The sequence below is a fragment of the Podarcis cretensis genome, assembly GCF_951804945.1.
Source record: "Podarcis cretensis genome assembly, chromosome: 5".
NCBI lineage: Eukaryota > Metazoa > Chordata > Lepidosauria > Squamata > Lacertidae > Podarcis > Podarcis cretensis.
This window is the reverse complement of record NC_137174.1, coordinates 67,297,734-67,315,088: the sequence shown is the minus strand read 5'-3', so window position 1 is coordinate 67,315,088 and position 17,355 is coordinate 67,297,734. Positions and strand designations below refer to the sequence as shown.

The 17,355-nt window shown below is 46.7% G+C and overlaps 1 protein-coding gene across 2 annotated transcripts in view; it reads left to right on the top strand.

Annotated features, from left to right (window-relative positions):
- The first annotated feature begins 4,127 nt into the window (after positions 1–4,127).
- The window catches only part of LOC307216053 (glypican-5-like), a 413,975-nt gene continuing 400,747 nt past the window's right edge, over positions 4,128–17,355 (top strand). Inside the window, exon 1 of one of the 2 annotated variants that reach the window (XM_079975883.1) lies at positions 4,128–4,902. In XM_079975883.1, coding sequence (XP_079832009.1) covers positions 4,710–4,902 — 193 coding nt within the window. In that variant the 5' untranslated portion in view covers positions 4,128–4,709. The remainder of the gene's footprint in view (positions 4,903–17,355) is intronic. The other variant, XM_079975884.1, reaches the window with a different exon arrangement.

The following is a 17,355-nucleotide window of genomic DNA, read 5'->3' as shown; positions in this document are numbered from 1 at the left end:
CAGATAACTTATTTGGCCACTGTAAATACTTGACTGGTGGTGTTAATGACTATAAATAGGAGTCACTCAATCATGTGCTTTATTGGTGTATCATTTTAGGCGCAGGACTGTGTTTTATAACTAGAGGCTTATAGACAACCTCACACTACAACCGGTACAGAAATAGATTTCATGGCCAGCAGGACTTAATTATGATGTTTCACTTGGTGGGAACTGACAATAAATGCACTACAAGGTTTACATGACTGAGAGGAACTGACATTACTAATATTCCTTTGCTACTACAGGTGGTAGTTATTTCTTGGAGACAATGGATTTTTTATATATATATATAAAAGCAGTCATCTTACACTGTTGATGTTTTGCCAGGAAATTGATTGGCCTGTGTGTTTCGAGAAGCTGAAGGCATCTAATGGGCAGATGTATCAACATGGGCCAAGAAAGGGTGGTCATGTATCTTACCTGAGAGTGGGCAGCCCTGTATTTGAAGGAACCCTCTCCTTGAGCCTTCCCCAGATGTTCTGCAATACAGCATTTATCACCTCTACCCACTAAATATTATCCAGAGGGAGGTGTTTCTTGTGACAGGGCTCCTTTTGTAATAGCAGCGGTGCATGTCCTTCCCTCCCCACTTTGCTGCTCTTGTTGCCACAGGAAGTGGAACCGGCCATCGTTTTGTGTCCTTCACAATGTCGCAGTCATTCTGAGACACTGTGACAGCCACCACAAAACAATGGTGGGTAATATTTGGCCACATGGTTCTCCCTTTTGTGGGTTGTGGAAGGTAAACTATCCTGGGATTTTGATTTGATGAAAGGTGGTTTCAAAGTTGAACAAATAAATAAAGAGTAAAAAATAATAATCAGGAAACCCTGGAGGAATTTTGGCCTTTACCAGCTGTTTCTGGTGGGAGGGCAAAAATTCTTCCACTGATGGCAAATACCCTGGTGCTAAGCATCAGTAAACATTACTGGGATGAGAGACAGATCAGATAAGGCTGTTTCTACAGGAGTTTGCTGTGCACACTGAACTTATGATATGAGCTATTTTGTTTGTCTTTCTGTTTCTTCTCTCAGATATCTTTCCAGAAGCCTCTCATAGCTCCAACACCAGCAGTAGCATGGCTTCATACAGAGACTTAGTGTTTGCTTATTTTTCACCTCTCAGAGTTTGAACCAAGAAATAGCAGCCGAGCCCTTTGAACATTGGAATTACCTAGCCAATAGTTTTATTATGAAATCCCAGAACATGCTCACTACGTGGCCTTCTCATGTCCAGGGCAACAAGAGAGACAGTCAAACCTATTCTCTGCTTATCAGTACTGCTTCCCTGAGGCACATTTGCATTTATACAAAGAGTTTTCAATCACAGCTGAGTTTACATAGACAAGCTGGGGAGCATAGAATTTGCAGACAGAGATAGAATTGTTCAAAAATCAGAACATCACTACGGCTTATAGAGCTGTGTTCCCATAGCCTTGCAGCAGCATGCTGAAATTAGGGCATGCAATGGATTCTCTGAGTCTGGAGGTGAAAATTGACCTGGTCATGAATCATTTCCAGGGTGGCTCTACAGTTGGGTGGAGTGAGTTGGCTGCCTCAGGTGGCAAATGCTGGAAGGGGTGGTGAGTTATCAGAAACAGAGCTGTGTGCTTTATTCAAGCTGTCCCATGCCACCTAAACTAGCTTGGTGTCCTTGAAGAATGCTGTCCCATCACCAGTGGTGGAGCATATGCCCGCGCTGCCCAGGGTGGGCACACTGCTGAAGGGAGCGGGGGCGTAGGGCATGGAGGGAGCCACGCGCACCCACCGATCCTGCTTCCTTCCTCTCCCCTTCCCTTTGCCCTCCATTATTTACTTGCCTGCCTCCTTCCCATCCTCTTCTCTGCCTGCCTGCCTGCCTGCCTGCCTGGCTTTTTGTATGTGGAATGGGAGGGGGTGCCATTCTCCCTGTTCAGGCAGCCCTGTTCAGGGAAGTTTTTAACGTGTGATATTTTACTGTATTTTTGGTTTCTATGGAAGCCACCCAGAGTGGCTGGGGGGGCCCAGCCAGATGGGCGGGGTATAAATAATAAATTATTATTATTATTATTATTATTATTATTATTATTATTATTATTTCACCTCAGGCAGTGAAATGCATTAGGTTGGCCCTGCTTGTCTCCCCCTAACTGGTCACAACCAATTCTACAATTCTATGATTCTCTGCTACATTCTTGTTTACATTCTTAAAAAAAAAAAGTATATTGTATATATTCTAAAAATATTGATGAGATGCACCCCCTTTTTAATACCTTTTTGGTCCATTTAGCCCTAGATACATTTTACAACCTGTTTTACACTTGAGCAGCTAATCCAATTATGTTTGCAAAACTCCTCCTGCATTCCAGCACAAGATGGTTATAAACTGCAGACTTGGGAAGGAACTGCCCCACTCCCTGCTTCTTGTCTCTTCTTCCCCACCTTTTTGTTTTACATCCTACCAGATGTTAGAAGCTGAATCAGTATTCTGGAACATTTTCACTGGTCTTAGTAAGGGCATCACCTTATTCTGGATTTTGAAGCTCTTCCTCCACCCACTAAATGGACTAGCATGACAGCCTGTGCTTTTTGTTTATTATCTGTAGACCATGGCATGGTTATGTTCAAGAAAGACCATGGAAATTGCTGTTTCTTAGGACTATTTCTGATTCTGAACAATTCTAGCATAATTTCATCAGGGTCAGATGCTGTGCTGGCTAGGGCTGATGGGAGTTGTAGTCCAACAGCATCTGAGGGGCACCAGGTTGGTGGTGGCTGCTTTGTTGTTAAAAAGCAGCTGTTTTGCTGCTTTCTGGTACTGTACTGAAAATAATGACAGGAGCTGAGCCCTGCTTCAAATTAAGCTCTGCATATGATTGGTGTGCACTGAAGTTTTTTCTTCCTCCATCCCGCCCCCTGCCCGTCTTAATAGATGCACATATGGCAGAAATTCAACATGTGAAGCTTTTTTCATCACTACTTCAGCTCAGGAAAAGATACACCTGTTGAATTATGCCTCTTGAGCAGCTGTTAAAAGGCACATGATCTTTGCTAAAAATAAAAAGGTGGCAACCCTAATGGAGTGTTTGGGTGTGTGCATAAGGCAGCAATATTACGCCTGCTGATGTGGGGGTAAGTTCCAGAGAATACAGTGAGTCATATTTCTGAGTAAGCATGGAAATGTAGGATTTTTCAGAGTTAGAAGGGACCTTGTCCAGCTCCCTGCTCAGCGCATGAATCTTGCAACATGGAAGATGCAGCTACTACTTATGATCAGAGTTAGCATGCCTCTGAATACCAGTAACTGGAGAACAATGGGGAGGGGAGAAACTTTTGCTCTCCTGTCCTGTTGTGGGCTTCCCATAGGCATCTGCTTGTCACCAAGGGAAACGCGATTCTGGATTAAATAGGGCGTTGGTCTGATCTAGCTGCCCTGTCAGTTATTCTGTTCGGAAGTGCAGTTGCATGGAAGCATTTGCTTTCTTCAGCGATGTCTCCCTGAAGAACGTGTCTCGTGGACACGGACTTAATAATCTGCCAGGTTTGTTTTCATTCTTTCTTGCTTTCTTTGACAACAGCTTTCCTTACATATATTGACATCACTGGAGCTTTTCCAGGCACGGAGAGAAAGGATCTCTTTTGCAAATCAAGCTGCTGTTACAACCCACAGAAGCCGGTGTGACACCCAAGCCGTTTCAAAGCCGAAGACGGCACACGTGCATAAACTTGACGCAACCTCCCACGGCGTGATTTAGGTATTTTCTTCGAAAAGTCACGCATGTGCACGTAACTGGGTCGCACTTTTCAAAAATCGGATCCCCCGCGGTATATAATTTGATGCTGGGACTTCCGTTCACGGGCTACGGCTCACAGCTAGTGCCAAGCAAAGGCTGTCCCGCAGTCCTTGGAAAAGTTCCCTGGCACCCAACTATATAAACCTCTCTCCCCCCCCCCGCACCCCACCCCTGCGTTACAGCAGAGTGTTGTTCCTCGGCGACTTTGCACGCACGGGATCTTGCCGCGTCAGTGTGCGGCTTTAAAGGAGATTTCCTCAAGGTTTTTTTCCCCCTCTCTCTCCTTAAAGTGGGGATTATTTATTTATTTAAAGGAGCCTAATTATAGCAACAAGCCAATGAGCGAGATCTGCCTCTCCCCCTTTTCACAGACATACCCTACTGTGCGAGGAGGGCTGGGCCGCCAGGACCACAACCACCTCCCGCCAGACGCGTTCATTGGCGGTAGAGCCGCTTGGAGGACGAAGAGGAGGAGGAGGGCACGTTTCGAACGCTAGCGTTTTCCCCGGGCTGGACCGCCTTTGCGAGCGTTCCACGGTTCGAACGCCGAGTGGGGAAAGGAAAGGGAAACCCCCACGTTCGCAGGCTCTCAACGTTCGGAGGCTGGAACGTTGCCGCTCTCCGCGTTCGGCAGGCAGCGTGCAGCGCACCGTCTCCAGCGGGGCTCCTTCCTTTTAAATCTCACTCCACCGCCCACCCGCCTCCCTCAACTCGCAACTTTGCCCAGTGCAACTTTGCTCATAGCTTGCTCGGCGGCGGCGGTGCCACCCATTTCCACCCGATTCCTTTTCTCCCCACACCGCGCGCGTCCACCCAGTGTTGGTTCCGATTGACTTTTTCTGGGGACGTGCTGGGCGTCCCTGGCTTATCTCCGTCCCTGGTGGGGAATGTGGAAATGGCCGGTGACAGGAGCCCTGGGGTCTTCTTGTGCCGGCGACGCTTCGGGCTCCTGCTGCTGGCGACGGCGGCGGCCGGGCTGTGCGGCGGGGTCTCCGGAGTCAAGAATCCCAGCTGCCACGAAGTGAGGACGGCGTTTCAGATCCGCCAGATCGGCCCCCTCAAGCTGGTGCCCGATGTTCCCACAGCCGGTCAGTAGCCACACATGCACCCCGTTCTCTCCCCCTTTAGACCAGCGGTCTCCCAAGGCTTCCCCGTGGGGGTGGGGGTTGTGACGCGCTTAACCCCGGTTCCTTGCCCTGCTTAGGGCACCTGGGAATGGTTTACAAGAGCCGCCTTTTGACAGAGCAGGGCGGCTCGGAAAGAGGTGCTAGAGCGAGTGGGGGAAGCCGAAGGAGTTGAAATGAACGCGGCGGCAGCTGAAGGAGCGGTCAATGGGCCGTGGGCAGAATGGCCCCCGGGGCTGCTCCAAGCGTCTACTGCAACTTGGTTTGCTCAGGCAGAGCTGTTGCCCGGACCCATTGCTTAGAGAGGAGGTCGTAGCATTTCCCTGGAAATTCTTCTGATTCCCCCCACTTTGACCCTGGAGGTTGTGGGTGGTGGGGACTGGGGGCTCTTGGTGACCCGTCTGTTGGGCGCACACCCCTCCAACACAATCCTCGTACTGATAAGAACATGAGGGCAAGCAGGTGGACAGAGGTGGCTGGCTGATTGCTGGTGGGAGGGGCAGGATTGAGAGCTGTGGCACGGCAGAGAGAGAGAGACTGAGAGAGTGAGAGTGCAGGTGTGTGTCTCCAAGAACCTTGAGAACTGTAGTTTGTATGGGTGTTGGGAATTATAGCACAGTGGGGGGTCAGCTACAGTTCCCATGATTTTTGGATGGGTGGGTGGATGTGCTTTAAATGTAGGGTATGCACACAACCCAGGGGTAAAGGTAAAGGACCCCTGACAGTTAAGTCCAGTCGCGAACGACTCTGGGGTTGCGGTGCTCATCTCGCTTTACTGGCTGAGGGAGCCGACGTTTGTCCACAGACAGTTTTCCCGGGTCATGTGGCCAGCATGACTAAGCCACTTCTGGCGAAACCAGAGCATCATTTGGAAACGCCATTTACTTTCCCGCTGGAGTGGTATCTATTTATCTACTTGCACTTGACGTGTTTTTGAACTGCTAGGTTGGCAGGAGCAGGGACCGAGCAATGGGAGCTCACCCCATCACGGGGATTTAAACCGCCGACCTTCCGATCGGCAAGCCCTAGGCTCAGTGGTTTAGAGTCCAGTGTTTCCCAACCTTGGGTCTCCAGCTGTTTTTGGACTACAGTTCCCATCATCCCTGACCACTGGTCTTGCTAGCTAGGGATGATGGGAGTTGTAGTCCAAAAACAGCTGCAGACCCAAGGTTGGAAATACTGGTTTAGACCACAGCACCACTCGCATCTGTACAAGAGAGTAAAAGCAGGGAATTTGTGCAATGTGCCTCATTTTTTGCTTGTTTAATTCTGGGTGTTTGTGTGCAGTGGTGGGGTTTGGATACCACAAGTTGAGTCCTCACCGCTGTGCTACCAAGTGGAGGCAGTGACTCACTCACTTACTCTGGATGACCCTGCTAGGCTCCATCCTTCCCACCCCGTTGCCCAAGGAGAGAGAAAGTTCTAAGTTAAGCCTCCAAGGGAGACAGCAGGCTGGTGAAAAGAAGTAGTGCATTGCTGCTCTTTGCAACCATCATTTGCCCTGTCTTCTCCACTGTGCTGCTCCTGCATGGTTGGATGAGGCAAGCAATGGCTTCAAGAACTAACTGCCACCTGCCTCCCTCTCTGGGAGCCTCTTACCTGCTTCCTTGTTAGTGGCAGCCTGCTAGGGAAGGTTGTGCACTGGTGAGTGGACAGGAGAACCAGGCAGATGTTTCTTGCATGAGGACCCAACTTCTCGCTTGCTGTGGCAGGTGGGCAGGGGTTAGGCCTGCCTGTGCCACCTTAGAGAGAGGGTGACCCAGTGGGCGTGAGGCTTTTCATCGAATTGGAAGGAGCCCAAAGAGCCATTTAACTCAACTCCCCAGCAATGTATCAGTCCAGCCCTACCCAGAGAAATGAGTGGAGACAGTAGCTGCTCCTGCAAGGCCTACACCTCCCCACCATGGATCCTGGAAGAGAGAGGGTAAGTGGGCCAAGGCTGGGCCCAGTGCCACTTCTTCTGGCTCACCTGCATTTCCTGACCGGGGTGGCAGAGCTTCCAAAGTGAGTTGGTGGGTGAATGATTGCAGCCAGAGATGAATGCTCCATGCAGCCACCACTCACTTTTGTCTACTTTGGAGTCGGGGCAGAGGAGTGGCCGTTCCATTGCACCACTTTCCTTTTAAGTCTGAATGAGATGGGATGGTTTGTGTGGCACAGAGCGGACCCTGCCAAGCCTTTTGGGGGCTGCTAGCTTTCAGACCGGCTGGTCCATCCAGTGGCCCCTTCTGTGGCTCTGTGCCATGGGCTGCTGCCCCAAATGTGCAGGCCAACAAAGCCTTCATTGGTGCTTCAGCTGAGATTCCTACATCGCAGGGGGTTGGACTAGATGACCCTCGGGTCCCTTCCAGCTCTATAATTCCATGAACGCTGCCTGTTCAGAGCAGCACCCTGGAAATGCTGGCTTGCTGTTGTATTGAGTTCTAAATGTACAGCAACACAGGGCTTCCCTGTATTTGGCCCTATGGGAATGTAGGCAAGGCTTAGGCAGGAAACCCCCAATCCCCTTAGCTGCTGTGTTGTATAAGGCTACCGGGGAGCACAATTTGGCTAAAATGTGTGTGTTGGGCGGAGGATGTTGTAGGGCATGCTGTGTTGTAGGGCATGCTGATTTCATTAAAACCGGCCCCCCCGCACTTCCCTCCAATAATTTGAGTATTGTCCAGAACTCACAGAAATGAAAAATAGTCTTCCTGTAAATCAGGTTAATGGGAGGGAGGGTGACTCAAGCCAGAGGCACAATAGCAGTCTAACTGAATATGTACCCCGTCTGTCTGCTCCCTGTTCTGTACTTCCTAGGAACTTAATATAGCTCCTATTGTAGCCAAGCACTGCGCTGGTCAGTCTCTGTGCCCAGAGCCAGGTTATTAGCAAATCTCTTCACCAGGCATAGAAAAAGGAATCTATTGCAGCCGCAAATTAGATTGCCGGGATCATTTGGTCCAAGAAAAGAGAGAGAGAGAGAGAGAGAGAGAGAGAGAGAGAGAGAATATCTCTCCTAACAGGCAGTTTAGAAACTGCAGATGCAAAAGATCTCTAGGTGCAAGCCTACCAAGTTCTTGGAGCTACGCCAAGAAAGAATTTAACCCAGACCACTTTGTTGCAAGACTCATGCAAAGTGGAAAAAATTTTATAGCATCAGTTTTAGTTCGGTCACAGGTGGACCACAATAAAGCACATTTTGCAGGGAAGTCAAAAGGAAACTTTTCTTGTAATTAAAAGTAGCAGCTCTGCCTTTCACTACAGTAATTGTCTGTACATATATCAAACATATATTAGTGGGACGCAGGTGGCGCTGTGGGTTAAAGCCTCAGCGCCTAGGGCTTGCCGATCGAAAGGTCGGCGGTTCGAATCCCTGTGGCGGGGTGCACTCCCACTGCTCGGTCCCAGCGCCTGCCAACCTAGCAGTTCGAAAGCACCTCCGGGTGCAAGTAGATAAATAGGGACCGCTTACTAGCGGGAAGGTAAATGGCATTTCCGTGTGCGGCTCTGGCTCTGGCTCTGGCCAGAGCAGCGATGTCACGCTGGCCACGTGACCCGGAAGTGTCTCCGGACAGCGCTGGCCCCTGGCCTCTTAAGTGAGATGGGCGCACAACCCCAGAGTCTGTCAAGACTGGCCCGTACGGGCAGGGGTACCTTTACCTTTACCTTTATATCAAACACAGCTTTTGCTGAAATTGATACTGCGTCATGTACTATTCATTAGTGTATTATTCCCTCTCTTCTTAAATTTATTTTATGGGAGTGGAATCTGAAGACAGGAATGGCCTCCCCCATTCCATCCCAAAGTTTCTTATATGAAAGAACTTTTTAATACTTCAATTAACAGTGACCCTGGGGAAGTTTTGCTTCCCTCCCCTGGCCCCCTTCATATCGCAGGTGTTGCTTTCTTCAGCAGAGACTGGACAATATGTTGCATGGTACTTTATTCCACCAATGCAAAGGGGTAGTCAGCTTACTGTAGGATTGCACTGTTCCTGGACATGAGATAGGTGGTAGTTTTGGGGTCACTCTCGCATAAATATGGTGCAGAAAGCATGAACTGGACTAGATGCAGCCCAATGCAGAAGCGAGGGGGATGGAGATAGCTTCTAAATATGTGTGCATGGCACACTCACTCTCACACATGCATGCACAGTCCCTCACAGAATGGTGGGACATGGTTTCCAGAGTGAGAGAATAGGACTGCATGGTAAAGCTATCTATGCCACCCAAGTTCCATTGTTTTCAATTAAGCTTTCTCCCAGGTGAGTGAGTATAGGATTGCAGCCCTACTGTCATATCCTTTTCGTTTTGTAGGATTGCATAAGCCCTTCATGCTCGAGTACTTCTGTGCAGTGCTCAAAATCTTTTAAATGGTCTGATAGTGACTAGAGGGGAAGGGGAATGCTCTTCACTGAGATGTCATAAGTACTATCCAATAGGTACCTGTGACACTCCTGCAACCAACTTTTTATGCTGGGCTCACTAGTGGGGTCATGGAAGGCTGCCTTTTCTCAAAATGTTATTGTCCGAATGTTCATAAGATGTATTCTCCACCCCACCCAAATTGCTCTAGTTCAGGAAGTCATTAAGGTGTTCGACACATGATTAAAATACTCACTTTGCCTCTTCTACTCTGAAGCATCTGTTGCTTGCTATTGTCTTGGGCTGGATATATTGACTTGAGCAGACCATTTGTCTTCTGTGGCAACTTCTTACCTAAGAGCCTTGAAATTTAGTGACAATTAGATATTTATTCTGATAGAATTGTGGAAACGTTTCTGTCTTCTCAAGCATGTTGAGGGGGAGGCAACCAGAGCAAAGGGGCAAATTTGCAGTCTGTTGCTGTTAATGTTATGTGTGCTGAGACTCTTTTAGCTGCACTGTTTTAGTGTTGTTAGCCGCCCTGAGCCCGGCTTCGGCTGGGGAGGGCGGGATATAGATAAAATTATTTATTATTATTATTATTATTATTATTATTATTATTATTATTATTATTCTGATCAGCGCCTGTACACCTGTGCCTTGGATAATGTCAACCAACACACTGTGGTGCTGTAATGAGACTTCTACTTCAGCTTGCTGGAAGTTGATGTCCTGATATCCAATATCAAGTTTGCTTGCTGGACTTGTGTGAATCATTATCTCTGAGTCTAACCCTCATGCCAAATGATGCAAGTGATCAATGACTAGATTTCTCCACATTTCAAGTTTTTCAATTTAAAGCAGTCATGACAGGAGGCTTCAAGTTGGATTGAAGTATTTGTATTCGGGGAGTGGTGGTAGTGTTGGGGGCAGGGGATTGTTTTAAGCTTTCCTTCCTTGCGGTATTCCTGAACAAAATTCGACCCTCCCTGGCTGCTATTTGACCCATGGATGGTGGGGAAATACAGGTACCTGTAGCTCTGCGTGGACCTCCTGACAACAGTGAGGTGAATGGTACAGGGAGCAAAGGGTTAAGCCAGGGGTTGGTAAAAATTTTTTGCTGCAGACAGGTCCACTGTCCCTCAGACCTTGTGGCGGACCAGAGAAGGGGCACCGGGAGGGGGGGTGGAGCTGGAAGAAGAGGCGAGGGGGGCAAGTAGTCCTCGCCCCAGCCCCAGCCACTGCACTCACCTTCCCTGGGGCTGCCACCATCACCACCCTCACCGCTGCTGCTGCTTCTCGTAGATAGGCAGAGCAAGCTCGTTCGCTCCGCTCTCTGGCCCACAGGAGCACCAGGGTGGCAGCAGCGATGGCGGAGGGAAGATGAGTGGTGCGAAAGGGCTGGCTCCGGAGAAGGGCTGCTTAAAATGGCGCTCAGCCAGCTCAGCCTAGCCCCCTTCCTCCTCTAGGCAGGGCGGGGAGAAACCAGGAAGAGGGGGGCGGAATGGAATGGCGCAGGGAGGGAAATGGCACAGCCTGAACGAACAGAATCCCCACGCCGATCCACGGACAGTCCGCGGGGTGGATCCTGAAGACTATTGGGCCTGATCCAGCCTGCGGACCTTAGTTTGCCGATTCCTGGGTTAAGGAGAGAACCCTATCACTGCTTCAAAGTTTTGTTGGTTTTTTTTTTTTTAAGAAAAGACACTGTGAGATGCAATTGTGTCTCTCCCGTGTAATTTTGGTCTTTTCCTTTAAAAGGCTGAAATAGTGCTTTGTGCTCCTTGGAGAGAATAAGATACATTAAGCACAGTGCTGGAAACATGAGGTGGACATCTTGAGGGGAGTGCTAATGCATATCTTTGACCTCTTGTTCTGCCTCCATCTCTCCAGTAAATACAAAAATTGTGGCTTTGTACATCCTTTTTCCTTTTGTTGATCTTGCTGGACAAGATGCAACTGAGAGCCCCAAAAACCAATTAATGTTAGTCTTTTTTGTTCCCTAATGCAACCTCTTTCATTGTGTTATATTGGTCTTCTATTTGCATGTTGTCTGTTTTGTGCTTGCCTATGTTGAACAACAAGTGTCACCACCCAAAGTCTTATTTTTTTTAAAAAGTTTTTATTTACACATTTCAAGTTTATATAGTTCATTAATTTTACAATCAATTTAACATTTCAGAGTTTGACTTCCTTCCCCCTCTTTTTGTTGTTCCTTCAAAAAAATTTTTAAAAATATCTTCTGCATATCCCAATTCATTAATATGGTCATTTCATTATGTACTTTAAATATATACTCTTATGAAACTGCAGGTTATTACAATAATCCTGCCAATGTTTTTATCTGTTTGCAATTTATCTGTGTATATATTCATTAAGCCATTTCCATTCTTTTATAAAATGTTTGTTATCTTGATTTCTTATTCTTCTGGTAAGTTTCGCCGTTTCTGCATATGCCATAAGTTTTTGTATCCATTCTTCCTTTGCTGGGACTTCTGCTTCTTTCCACCCAAAGTCTTGGCATTTTTGTTTTCTTTTTTTCTTTCATAAAATGTATACACTGCTTGATTGTGAAAAACAAAAAACACACTTCAAAACAGTTTACAAAAATATAGCACAATAAAATCCAGAGGAATTTTACAACCCTACCTTAAAACATACAAAATATAAAATACTAAAACAGATTAAAATTACCCCAGCATCTGGGTAGGCTCATCTAAACAATGATGCTTTTAACGGGCGCTGAAAAGAGTAAAGTGAAAGTGCCGGCTTGAGCTCAAAAGGCAGGGAGTTACAAAGTGTAGGTACTGCCACACTAAATGACCAATTTCTTTCAGATGCCAGAATGGGTATTATGCGGCAGCTGAAGTAGCGCCAATTCTGCCGATCAAAGTGGTCAAGTGAGCACATGGTGGGGTAAAGTAATCTCATGAACTGGTCCCCAGTTGTTGAGGGCTTTATATACAAATAGTAACACCTTGAACCTGGCCCAGTGGCAAATCGACAACCAGGGCAGACCTCTAAGCACAGGTGTTATATGCTGACAAGGCCTCACACCTGTCAGCAATCACGCTGCAGCATTCTGCACTAACTGCAGCTTCCGGATCAAGTGCAAAGGAAGGCCTACATAGAGTTCATTGCAGTAATCCAGTCTTAAAGTAACCAACACAGACCAGGCTTTCCCGATCCAGGAACGGGCATAGTTGCCAAACCAGTCACAGTTGATAAAAGGCACTTCTGGCCACTGAGGCTACCTGACCAATTTCTCATTGCATTTTAAGCTACTAATATGTACATAGCATAACTTCCATTGAACTGAGTGGGCTTACTTCTGAGCAGACACGCATAGGATTGCACTTTTAGTGTTTTTGTCAAAGTGTCTCATAGGGATTCTTAAATGCTGTAATAAAAAGTATGCAGGGCTAGAATGCTGCTTTTATAGTATGTCTTGAGTTATTTTTCCTTTCCCCCACTTTTTTTGTCTTGTTTCTGGCAGCATTGTTGTAGGCATTTAGTTTATATATTAGCCCTTTTATGATGCCAATCATGTCTCAGCCCGGGAATACGTGATGACACAATGCCTTTGAGCATACGCAGAGTGCATATGCCGGACAGACATCAGCCAGCCCCACAAGCTCGGGGGACAGCAAGGAGGCGCAGTGCCGCCATCCCGCTGTTCCTCGACCTGGTTCGGTTTCCCCGACCTGGTTTTGGGGGGGAATTAAAGAAAAAAAAATTCCCCTTTATTCCCCCCCCCCAAAAAAAACTAGGTGCATCCTATGGGATGGAGCGTAATGTGGGACGAAAAATACGGTACTTCTCTCTACCTCCCACTGCTCCCTGACTTAAGAAGTTGGCCGTTTGTCCCTCAAAACATGATACTGTAACTGCCCTTGATTGCATTATCTACTTCTGTTGCCAAGCCCATGTTGCTTCTCCTTAACTTTGCAGCACAACAAATACACAGCCTTTCCTCTCTGCCTCTTCTGCAAAAACTCTGGTTCATGCCCTCTTCATCTCTTGCCCTGACTACTGCGTGATGCCCCCCCCCCATCTTTCTCTAGCTTTCTGCTGTCAAAACCATACACCTCTCTGATAACTCTGACCATATGACACCTCTCTTGAAATCTCTGTTCTCACTTCTCATCTCCTAATGCATCCAGCACTCCTTGTCCTTCCTTTCAAAGGCCTCTGAAACCATGTCATATTTATCTGTTCTCATATCCCAGTACATTTCTCTGCTGACCTCCACTCCTTCAGCTCTTCCCTCCTCAGCTGTCCAAAGGACTCTGACCTTTTGTGGCTCCTTTGGCTTGGCCCTACCCGCTAGAACACACACACACACACACACACACACACACACACACACACTTGCCTAATGCCGTTTGTGTTACGTGCTTCCAATCCCTCTTTAAAACCCACATTTTCCATGGAGCCTTTTATTGTCCAGAGGTGACTAACTGGGACCCTGCAGATGTTGCTGGACTGTAACTCCTACCATCTCTGGCTATTGACCATGCTGGCTGGGGGAAGGGCCATAGGGTATCAGCTTCAGGGGCAATAAGTACCAAATTGAATCCTTAGTGCCTCCAGTTGTAAGACAGAGTCCTGTACTCCTTCCGATGAGTTCAGTAACATCTGCAGGACCAGAGGAGTGCCACCCTAAAATAATAATAATAATAATAATAATAATAATAATAATAATAATAATAATAATAATTTATTATTTATACCCCGCCCATCTGGCTGAGTTTCCCCAGCCACTCTGGGCGGCTTCCAATCAAGTGTTAAAAAAATTACAGCATTACATATTAAAAACTTCCCTAAACAGGGCTGCCTTCAGATGTCTTTTAAAGAGAAGATAGCTGCTTATTTCCTTCATATCTGAAGGGAGGGCATTCCACTGGGTGGGCGCCACTACCAAGAAGGCCCTCTGCCTGGTTCCCAGTAACCTCACTTCTCGCAATGAGGGAACCGCCAGAAGGCCCTCGGCGCTGGATCTCAGTGTGCAGGCTGAATGATGGGGGTGGAGACGCTCCTTCAGGTATACAGGGCCAAGGCCGTTTAGGGCTTTAAAGGTCAGCACCAACACTTTGAATTGTGCTCGGAAACGTACTGGGAGCCAATGCAGATCTCTCAGGACCGGTGTATGTGGTCCCGGCGGCCACTCCCAGTCACCAGGGTTTCAGCCTGCATACCAGGTGGAGCTGGGAGACAGCCGCCCTGGACACATAATTAACCTGCACCTCCATGGACAGCTGTGAGTCCAAAATGTCATAGTGCCTCCAATATGTACTTACACCTGTGCAAATGCATAGACAGCAAATGTGGCTTCCCTATTTACTCTCACCCCCCAAAAATCCCCATTTCTCTTTTTGTCTCCTCTGTGTCACATTATAGTCTTTTGGGCAGAAACATGTCCTCTTGTGCTCTGTAAAGCCTGTTGGTGGCACTACATGAATTGATGGTGATGATCACAGTTGCTGTTTTCAGTCTCCAAAAATTAATGTGCAAAAAGAAGTCTTTCTTTCTTTCCCCCCCAAATGGAGACCAAGATGTGTGCTGCTTCCTTTGGCAGATGAATATCAGTCAGGAGCCAGCTTTCCTACTCGCTTCTCTTCCTGTCTGCCACTTCACAATTCTTTTGGATGGCGCTCATGAAATAAGTCCCCATATGCTCCAGACCCCCCAGCATAAAAGGACCCACCTACTGTGGCTTTCTGTTTTGCAGAAGCTGGAGAGACAGCAGAACTCTGAATTACGCTAGGCTTTTAAAAACCACTATAGAGTGTCACGTTTTTCTTGTGGTTACAGAAACAAAGGAACTCTTAGTAGGTTATTGGAGGTGGGGAGGGGAGAATCCATTTGTTTCTGTTTTGCTGCACTGCTCCAAATATTGTAGACAAAACACTGGAAAATAAGGGCTGTGTTCTGAAGGCAGAGGTGGGAGTGTGCTTGCTAAGCCTCCCTTAACCTGGTCTCCCTAACTCTATTTTTTAAAAATAATAATAATAATAATAATCAGGCATTGTCCCTTATTATGGATGCGCTTATGGCTGAGTCCGCCATGTACCACAGTGGTCAGCCTTTATGGCTGTGGTGGAATTTGGAACCTGTTTGAGGGTTATCTGTGATGGTGGCTGGATTAGTGCTCTGTGAAGTTTGTGGTGTGAAGCATGGGCTGAATTAGGGTAGCCAGGTGAAAAAGCAGGTCAAATATATGCACCTTTAATAGCTGTGTCGAAGAAGGAATGCCATCAGGCATAGCTGGCATGACAAGCTAGACGTGCTCGGATTTCCTCTTCTGCACAACTTATCTGGTTCACAAGCTACTGTTCTTTGTTCACCTTTTTGCACACAAAAACCCGATTCTGCTCTGCGGGTATTTGATCTTCCACCCTTTTCTGGGTACAGCCATGGTGCAAGCGGGAACCTATCCGTGAACCTTTTCAGCAGTTATGGTTGGCCAGTCTTCCATGGTATACAAAATGTTGAGGCTTTCCAGAGGAATCTTGTTTTCTTCCTGCCTCGTTAGAGGCATGCTAGCTCCCTTGAAAATAACAAGCTTCTTTCCCAGAAAACAACAAATAGCTACAGATGTGAAAAGTTAATATGCTTTTAAACTTTGGCTGACATGCTCTTTAATTAAGGATAGGAAGGAATGTACAAAAAGGTGATACTGATCCTCAGCACTGCGCATTAAGTGTTTCCCAGGCTCTTAATATTTGTTAGGCAGCCGTGCCTTTTATCCTATGCCTTCTTAATTGAGTATGAAACCCTTTCTGTAAGTTTTTAATTTGGTGTTGGTAGTGGGGTTTCCCCCTTGCTATGAAGCATGTATGAATCTTATATTGATAGACCAGGTCAAGAAACTGATGGAAACTTCCCTGCCTTTGGCCTGATCTAGCAGGGTCTTCCTTACATTTTTAAGCAGTTTCTCAAATCCCAATAGGAGTCTTCAGGAGTATATATGAATTTTATCTTGATGGGCTGCATAAAGAAATCAAAAGTATATATTGATTAAAACATGAAAGCGCCTGCATCTTCCTAACTGCACCTACGGATTTATTAAAGGTTCAATGTGATAGGTGCCTGTATGCTTTTTCATCTGTGGGGTGGATGTGGGATTTTGTCTGTGGGGAGAGGAAGAGCTAAGTAGTTCCACCACTGCCAATAGAAGCAGTCAGCGGCAGCTTTTGTTTTTTTTGGTGTGTTTTTTAAAAGATGCATGTGGGATGACTGGCACGCATCTGCCTTGTAACATTTAGGTTGGCCCTCAGTCAAGAAATGATGGGAAGACAACTGAAGGACATAATGACAAGGCCACGCCATTAACTTAGCAACAAATGTGGTACACAAACTTCCTATTGATTTCACAAGAGTTTAAACGGGGCCCATTGTTTTCAAACTGAAAGCTCATGCTGTAAACATTTCCCTGCAAATATGGCAACATTAATATGCTCACGCAGCAAGAAGCTTGTTGCGAGGAGAAATTGAGGGTGGGTAAAATAGAAAACAGTACGCACAGTTCTTCCCTCCCACAGCAATGCGGGTGGGGGTGGGGAATAGCAGAGAAGTAAAAGGGAATAAATCTTATGACAAATGAAGGTGCTCAGTAGGGGGTGAAATGATGTTATAAGAATCAGAGAATCTGCAGAAAATAGAGCACTGCCTTGGAAAAATCTGATATGCATATTTGCAGGCCTGCCTGGAACTTGTCTTGTGCTAATCTTTTTTTGTTTTTAAATTATTTTTTAATATCTCAAAGCTGTGTAGAGTCAGGAGCCAGATCTTCAGCTGGAATAAGCCAATTATGTCTAATAACCTTCACATTCTTTCCTTTGGAGAGATGAGGATATTGGACTGTATAATGCACCTACTGTATTCTGATGCTTGGAGAAGGGTGGCCAGAATGTGAAATGTTGCAGGTCCATTTATTTGGAAATGTTCTGTTCTTATTGATAACATTCTTAATAAGATGCATATTCATCTATATAAAAGCAAAGGTGAGGGAACCTGTGGTCTTTCAGATGTTGTTGAACTCCAACTCAGTCCCAGTCAGCATTGCAA